At 38.2% G+C, this 9288-nt stretch overlaps 1 protein-coding gene across 4 annotated transcripts in view; it reads right to left on the bottom strand.

Annotated features, from left to right (window-relative positions):
* The window catches only part of LOC106879527 (outer dense fiber protein 3), a 45563-nt gene that overhangs the window by 8172 nt on the left and 28103 nt on the right, over window positions 1-9288 (bottom strand). For 2 of the 4 annotated variants that reach the window (XM_052976205.1, XM_052976210.1), the window contains exons 2-3: window positions 7116-7527; window positions 4420-4544 (exon numbers count right to left, since the gene is read on the bottom strand). In XM_052976205.1, the coding sequence (XP_052832165.1) occupies window positions 4420-4544; window positions 7116-7518 (528 nt within the window). In that variant the 5' untranslated portion in view covers window positions 7519-7527. Of the gene's footprint in view, window positions 1-4419; window positions 4545-7115; window positions 7528-7721; window positions 8705-9288 lie in introns of those variants that run through there. The other 2 variants (XM_014929152.2, XM_014929151.2) reach the window with 2 other exon arrangements.

Genomic DNA, 9288 nt, shown 5'->3' with positions numbered 1-9288 from the left:
TATATATATATATATATTCATAACCGTTCACACGTTCAAAATATTTGGTACATCTCAGCTATATTTTCGGCATCCGAAAAGCAATTTTGAATAACTTTAATTGAACTCCTGCCGTGATGAAAACTGACTTTTTAGCTCAGCACGAACCTTGAGTTGAACATGCGATCACACTCAGATAATTACAAATACATAATTGGTAAATGCAAATTTGTAAATACGAGACAGTTATAGCTTGTCGAGCTGATGAAATGTCGAAGAGTCGGCGGATATTGTCAGAACCAAGTGGAGTTATTGGCAACTCGCCAGTCGCCAAGTGGTTCCACGTGCTAGGGGCATCACGTATGTGCTTGTGATGTTACAACTATAAAAAATAAAATGTAAAAATAACAATAAAATGAAATAAAAACCAAACATAAACAGGCGCAGGAGTGGCTGTGTGGTAAGAAGCTTTCTTTCCAACCACGTAGTTCCTGGTTCAGTCCCATTCCGTGGTACTTATGACAAGTGTTTTCTACTATTGCCTCGGACCGACGAAAGCCTTGTAAGTGGGTGTGGTTGACGGAAACTGAAAGAAGCCTGTTGCATCGTGTGTGGATATACATATACATTCTAGCATGTGTGTGTGTGTGTCTTTGTGCTTGGGTTTCTCTCCTACTAGCGCTCAACAATCAGTATTGATTTGTTTACATCCCCTTAACTTAGCGGTTTGGCGTTAGAGATTGATAGAATAAGTACCAGGCTATACAAAAATATTAGTACAACAGTCGATTTGTTCGACTGAAATTCTTCAAGGCGGAGCCCCGGCATGGCTGTAGTCCAATGACTGAAATTTGTGAATGTGAACGACAAATGAGCGTGAAGGTGGAAAGCTGGATTAGGGTGGAGGTAGTTTAGATTAAGAATAAAGAATTTCATCCAGTTTTCAAGAAGAATGTTTAAATTAAAGAAGGATACGCTATGTGTTACTTTCCATGATCTTCGTCTTACTTTGCAATCTCCGTATATCACCCAACACTATTCGAAGCATTTCAACTATTTCAGTATCACTTTCGTGGTTTCGATTCCCAGACCGGCCGTTGTGTTTATTGAGCGAAAGCACCTAAAGTTCCATGAGGCTCCTGTAGGGAGTGGTGGCGAACTCTACTGTATCCTTTCACCACAACTTTCTCTTCGTCTTTCTTCCTGTTTATGTTGTGCCTGTATTTCAAAGGGCCAGCTTTGTCACACTCTGTGACACGCTGAATCTCCCCGAGAACAACGTTAAGGGTACAAGTGTCTGTGGAGTGTTCAGCCACTTGCACGTTAATTTCACGAGCAGGCTGTTCCGTTGATCGGATCAACTGGAACCCTCGTCGTCGTAACCGACGGAGTGCCATGCAATATATATATATATATATATATATATATATCCAGGGTTATTCAAAAAGAATGAACCGATTTCATTTTGCAATATTTTTAATAAGGGTAAAGAAATAGAAAACTCCAGCTAAGTCACAAGTATTTACTCACAATCAGCTTTTATTTCCTGTCTTACAAGTGTTCAATGTGGCCACCACCTGTGACACGGGCAAATTAATGTTATACGAGAATTCCTCCCAGTCGTGTATCAGCATATCACGATCCACTGAGTTGATCACTGTTGTTATTCGATGTTTAAGGTCACCGAGGTTAGTGGGTAGCGGTGGAACATAAACGTGATCTTTTACAAATCCCACCTCCCAAGAAAAAAATCACACAATAGCGATCAACTCAGTGAATCGTGATATGCTGATACGCGTCTGGAAGGAATTTTCTTAACGCATTTTCTTACCAACACTTTTTTTCTCCATTCCAGTAGTCATACCACCAAATATAGGCCAAGAGTGAAAACAGCTTCATCTGCTTCAAACCAGAAAGACCACATGTTCTGATCATGGCCCTTGCATTACAGTCAGAACTGCACACCCCAGCGATAGCACCTGTCCTCACCCATCTTCCATCTCTCTCTCTCTCTTTTTTAGTCTCTCTCTCTCTTTTAGTCTCTCTCTCTCTCTCCCTCTCTCTCACCAATGATATAACCTGATCAGTGGACACCCGTCAGGGTGTATCGAATTCCAAAGAAGGGAGAAATTCTGGCCCTGCCAACTATCAACTTCTCGCTTTCACTGCCAATATTTCAAAAGTAGTGGAAGCAGCTATTAAGTTACCTTCAGCACTTTGAATCTCTTCCCTCCTCAATGACCACCAGTATTACTTCTATAGGGGCAGATATACAAGGAAATTATCCTCCTATTTCACTCAACAGTGGTTTCTCATCCTTGAAACATTTGGTGGAAAAATTTCGTTGCACTTTATATCGGTAAAGCATATGATCTTGTCTAGCATGAAAATCTCCCGATTCAACTGCCTGCTTATAGGTTACATCCATCTCTCGTCTTTTAGACAGTAATCTTCTGTAAAGCCACAGTAACCAGCACTAATGCGGCTCCACATAACCCACGTACTCCAAAGTACGTTTATGTCTTGTATATTAACGACCTACTCGCAGTCACACATAATACTGATTTCAGATTTTGACACAAGGCCAGCAAGTTCGTAGGGAGGGGCTAATCGATTACACAGAGCCCAGTACTCAACTGGTACTTATTTTATCAACCCCGAGAAGATGAAAGTCAAAGTCAACTTCGGTGTAATTTGAATTCAGAACGTAAAGACGGACGAAATGCCGCTAAGCATTTTGCCTGGCGTGCAAACGATTATGCCAGCTGCCGCCTGTTTCCAAACATAATATTCATAACTCCTTAAGGCGTTAGTACGTTGGGTGAAATGCTTAGTAGTATTTCATCCGTCTTCACGCTCTGGGTTCAAATTCTGCCAAGGTCGACTTTGCCTTTCATTCTTTCAGGGCCGATAAAGTAAATACCAGTTGAGCATTGGAGTCATCGCAATTGATTTACATCTTCCCCAAAATTTGAAATCAATATTGCTAACTCTTAATTTGATAATACCACTCTTTTCTAATCTTCTGTATACAAATGTCATCCACGCACCATCGCTACACTGCAGTACGTCATTTCAAATGTGCACTGCTTCTGTAAACATATTCCCCTTTAGTCTCTTTGGACAACTCAAAGACACAACCAATGCATTTGTCAAGGAAACAATATTCAACAATAAAAATTTGAAACTTTCAAAATTGCAACAACTGCATCATCATCATCATCACCATCATCATCATTTAACGTCTGTTTTCCGTGCTGGTATGGGCTGGAAGGTTTGACTGGAGCTGGCCAGCCAGAGAGATTCACCAGGCTCCAATTGTCTGTTTTGGTGCTGTTTCTACGGTCGGATGCCCTTTGTAATCTAACGCCAACCACTTTACAGAGATTATTGCATGCATTTTACGTAGCAAAGGCACGCATGCTTTATACGTGGTACAAGCATGTGTGCTTTACACATAGTACCGGCACGGATGCTTTTTAAATGGCACCGGCACTGGTACATTCTACGTGGCACCAGTACGTTTCACAATCACCCGGTGACTTCTCACTCATAACATAGCAAACGATTTATCTTAAAGATTAGATTCTCGCTTCAAAGCCAGTAAATACTTCGGTGCCGAACAACTGCTGGCTTTCTACAATTGTAAGATCACTACTTCATTATAAGAGTAATGGTCCTACATCAGGCACTACGCTTCTTCTACATACATACAAATGTCTTTGACTGAATCCAGAAGAAAGTCGTCCAGCTAACTAGCAAGCACAACGATGCCTAACGATGCGTCGACTAACATCAATCTCACGCGTCTTAGAAACCAGTGAAGGTAATGGGCAAAGCTCTACGCTTTATCGAATACTGTATGGATTCTTATTCTGGTTTGTACATTCTGCTATAGATACAATCAAATTTCATTCATAATTTTATCGATTTTATGCTTTTTTCTTCACATCATTATCGTCGTCATGGTGTAAAACAGTTACGGAACAAATCTTAAACTAAAGGCTTATTTTGCGGGCTTACAATCACGAGGTAATGAGTTCAATTCTCGGACCGAGCTGTGTTGTGTTCTTGAGCAAGACACTATTTCATATTGCCCCAGTTTGCTCAATTGTAGAAATAAGTTGCAGCGTCACTGATACCAAGCTCTATCAGCCTTTCCTTTTCCCTTATGTAACATCAATGGCGTGGAGAAGGGAGGCTGATATGCATGGGTGACTGCTGATCTTCCATAAATAATCTTGCTCGGACTTGTGCCTCGGTGGGGGGGGAGACATTCTAGGTGCAATCTCATGGTCATTCATGACCCAAAGGTGTCTTTACCGTTTACCTTTCTTTAATGAGATACCTTTGTACATGTCATTTGATTACATTCGTGAATGAAGAGTGGAGTAAATACAGAAACGTTACACAATACAAAGAGATAGATTTCAATCTTACCTTAGCTAAGTCTTCATGGAAACTTCCAAGAGACTTTCGTCCCAGTAACGTATAAGCTGGTGCCTGTAACTTTCCACCTTGAATGGTCTTCCCGAGTAATGCTGGTAGAGAATAACTGTTAGGGGCTGGAGAAATTAATTAAAGAAAAAATGTATTCGCTAAATATTGAAAGAGAGTTGTTTTCATATAAGAAGATAAGAACAACGTGTCAAGTAAACTTTTTTCTTCGAAAACAATATCTTTACATGGCGCAGGCGTGGCTGCGTGGTAAGAAGCTTGCTTCCTAATCACATGGCTCCGGGTTCAATTTCACTGCGTAACACCTTGGGCAAGTCTCTTCTACTATAGCCTCGAGCTGACCAAAGCCTTGTGAATGGATTTGGTAGGCGGAAACCGAAAGAAGCCCCTCGTATATGTATATATATATATATATTTATGTGTGGGTGTGTCTGTGTTTGTCCCCCACCTCGCCATCGTTTGACAACCGATGCTGGTGTGTTTATGTCCCCGTAACTTAGCGGTTCGGCAAATAGGCCGATAGAATAAGTACTAGGCTTACAAAGAATAAGTTCTGGGTTCGATTTCTTCGACTAAAATTCTTTAAGGCGGTGCTCCAGCATGGCCGCAGTCAAAGGACTGAAACAAGTAAAAGAATAAAAGAATATATTATCATTCTGTATTTATAGCATTGAACATGAGCCCCTTTAAGCAATTTTTTTTTTTTTAGACTCAGTTTTATATCGTGTGCATTGTGCTGGACTTAATAATATCGTTCGCCTCCCCACTGATAGCAATATGTATTCCGTTCATCACAGCAAATCAACGTTTACACTTCAATAGAACGAGTATGTTTCTGTTGAAACACTAAATGTTCTTAACGTTTAATATAACTTTATTGGAGGATTTCACAATTGTGTGACACAACGTTCTGATCGATTTGATTGGTCTAATTAATGTTCTTTATTACTTCCAACACTACATACTCATTTCCAGTGCGTAATAGAGCAGATCAACGCATCCACTAAACCGAGTTCGTCGCTCGCTTTCGATTCGTATTCAAAGCTATTTCGTCGTTAATACTCTTGCAAAAAATATTTAAGACAAAAAATAAGAACGTAATATTTTAACATTCCTGCTCCCTGATAAATTTAACAAGTTTTATTTGTACAGAAAAATTATTCTTCAGTTCTTGAGTAAAGTAGAAACAACATACACCATACTCTCGTCAAACATCTAATTCGAATTGGATTATTTCTGAGAGTATGATTCTTCTGCTGCATTTTCTATCACGTTCCTTGTGTCAACTAACTTTCCTTAAATTTATCAGTTACAATGAGCTTCGGAACCTACTATATAACTGATATCCTTCTAGCCTACAACATACTGAAATATAAAATGATAAAGATGAATCTTTTTACAAGTTTATAAGCAATATTTTATATCCAGGTAAAATGACATTAAGAAAGTAGAGTCTCTATATAGATAAGATGCCAGTCTGAGAAATATGAAGCGCAACTGTGAATACTATACATGAGCTGATATTCCAATATCTTATTCACACGGCCATTGGACCCAATGATAAAAAGTAAATGTGCATACAAACAACAAAATGTGTAACATATTTCGACAAACTATGACAAACTGAGACTAGCAAATTCTTATTCTGTATTCAAGCGTTTCTTTCTAAAACTAAACAACTAAAATAAAGGACTAATAAAAAAGGTATAGAGAATTATTGCGCCTAAACTTACCCATATCCAATACAGGATACCTTTTTTTATCACGAATACGTTCATACCTTATTTTATTAACCATTCTAAGGATGATAGTGCATGTCACTTTAACGAGACTTCACTATAGAGCTATGAAGGAAAATACGACTATTTCCGACCACCGAATACTCATTTTTGTGTTGTGCAGAATGCATGTCAGTCTGACTAAAGTGACCCTTTCCAGGATATTAATTATGTTTGAAAATCGTGAGTATGAGGATTATAGAAAGATAAATATCTCAAGAAAAGAATCGCAAGACGGATTCTTCAAGCTGAGCAGACCGGAAGAGACGTAAGGGTGGACCAAGAACAAGATGGTTGAGATTATCCATAGTCTCAACTCGTTGTGCTTGGGAATCCAGTCGGAAAGGGAAAAGGCGCTTGCTTTTGATACAACTTTATGAAGGATGAATGAGGTGCCTGAGAACTGTGCCCCCAACAACCCTCCCAGGAATAGTGGACGAGGAAGATGGATGGATGGATGGATGGATAGAAAAAGCTCAACTGCAAATGGAATTTGTATGGCACATTTTCATATATATACATACATTTTGATATACATGTGCAGTGCGTGAATATATATATATATCGATATTGATATTGATATTAATATCTATAAAAGTATCTGTATGTCCAAATGCTACAAGATTTCGTAGCATTACGTAAATTATGTTTGTAGCATTATTGTAGATAAATTTAAACATGTCTATAACCTATTGCTTCCAACTAACAACCATCTTCATTTAAAAGCTATTAAAATGCAAGTATGCACAAATGCGCTAAGAAATATATACCTATCAAAATATATATCAGCATCATATTGTGTATATTTTTTCCCTTGTACTTTTCATTGAGTTAAATATACCTCAAGAAGACGTCAGGTGTTTTTGAATCTGTTCTGACAATTTAAGACACTTCGGTTACCTGGAGTAGTGTCTGTACGACGATTTTGGTGGCGCTGTCCAAAACTATAAGTGGGAGCTGATTCAAATACTGATTTCGCAGATGGAGTAATAGAGTAGGAACCGGGGCCCGGTGTAAGAGTCGTAGGACGCTGTTTAGGCCGACCATAGAGAGAGTACTGAGGTGTGCCATCTTTGCCGTCCCGAAAAACTTGTAAGTGAGAGAAATTGTACTTAGGTCCTGGACTACAACCGCTCTTCCGGGATTCGTGCTTCAGGCCAAATACGTAGCTAGGTGCCTTTTGGTGCGTACTCCGACTGTCGTGTCCTTCATGACCGATCAAGTTAGGTAGCTGGTAGCAGGGCCCAGGACTGCTGTACATTGCTGCTATGGGACCACGTGGCTTTGTTGGCTTAAAAGTCATTTTCCAGGTCTAATGAAATAAGAAATCAAAATGTTAGACTCAAAATACAGACAATGAAATCAAAACAGTCTACACTTAATAAAAATAGATAAGTTGATCAAGTCATAAGATATTTTAGAGAGACGTGTAATAATGTAATAATTATAGTCTGAGTTGAGTTATTAACTGATTAGTATGCAAACAATTTTCTGAAGTACACTTACCATATTATCAACTGTAATACTATATAGATTGCTGCTTGAGTGTTTTGTTTTCGTTTTTTGGGTTTTTTTTTTTTTTGCTTTTATTTTAGTTTATTTTGTTTGTTAATTTTAAAGCGTTATAATTAGATATCTAAGGATTCCGTTTCGTTCTGAAAAAATGTTACATGGAATTATGCCAGAAATGTTCCATCATCAACAATCGGGTATCACAATTTAGTGTCGCTCAACAGTTAATTTACCAGGGCACATTATAAATCTTACTTCTAGATCGTATTAGCCTTCACTTCAGAACGAGATAAATAATGTTAAAAGTTGTGGTTACAGAAACGAGGTAACACTTATGACAGAGTACGAACTTATACTCCAAGACGTAAATTTTTTAGCAACTAAATGTCCTTATTATTCGGTGACGGAATAAATTAAAAGTTTATAAACATGCATTGATTCACATATACATAGACATACTGGGAACTGCAATATTTACAGAAAACACCACTGAAGACGTTGTTTTCAAAAAAGATATACCGGTGTGTTTTCTTATTTTTGTGCCTCATTTTTCGGTCACTCAGGAAGGTATATATCTGGTGGCATTCCTAGATTATAAAGTGTGTCTACAACTTGGAACTGTAAAATATACTTCCTGTAAACTGTTTACATACTGCTAGGTGAACTGCATCTTTGAAATCTAAATAAATACCTTTGCTGGAAGCAATGGGACTAAAAAGACCACAGAAACTAAAAGCCAGATCTTTCAGTCGATATAGCAGAAAACTATCGACTTAACGTGGTGAGATTTTTAAATATTGCATACAAAACAGACATATTTTTTTGTTTTGTTTCCCATAACGTCAAGTGTCACGCGGAATAAGCGTCCATCAGAGGCCATGAACAACGAAGAAAGTTTTAGAAAATAACGGAATCAGTGTTGGCGTTCAGTGCCGCGAGATGGCAGATGTAAATTTCCGGTTAGTTTAGACAAAGACGTCTATTCATTTGCATCTGAAATCGACTGGGCTCTATTTTGTCGATGTAATTCGATAGCTAGAATTTTCTCTCGAGTCAGTTGTTGGAATATTATTTTCCGTTCTTTGGGATGAGGTACAAGAATGTGCATACGCCTATCTATCTATCTATTTATACATACATACATACACACACACACACATATGTATATGTGTGTGTGCGTGTGTGTATGTTTATGAATGAATGTCTATGTATGTATACTATATATATATATATATATATACACACATAGAGAGAGAGAGACAGACAGACAGACAGACAGACACATACATACATACACACATGAATGTATGTGCATGGACGGATATATACACTTATGTATGTGTGTGTGTATGTATGTGTGTGTAGGGGTGTGTTTTAGTCTAATATCCATGAATGAAAATACAGTTTATATTAAATATATTTTATAATGAGTTCGACTGAAAACTATGAAGTATAAAGAAAAACTGATTAGATTTGTATGTAGCTATTCACACACACACACACACACACACACACACACACACACACACACACACACACACACACACACACACACACACAC

The sequence above is a fragment of the Octopus bimaculoides genome, chromosome 2, assembly GCF_001194135.2.
Source record: "Octopus bimaculoides isolate UCB-OBI-ISO-001 chromosome 2, ASM119413v2, whole genome shotgun sequence".
NCBI lineage: Eukaryota > Metazoa > Mollusca > Cephalopoda > Octopoda > Octopodidae > Octopus > Octopus bimaculoides.
The sequence above is the reverse complement of the archived record's forward strand: the minus strand, read 5'-3'. Positions and strand labels throughout refer to the sequence as shown.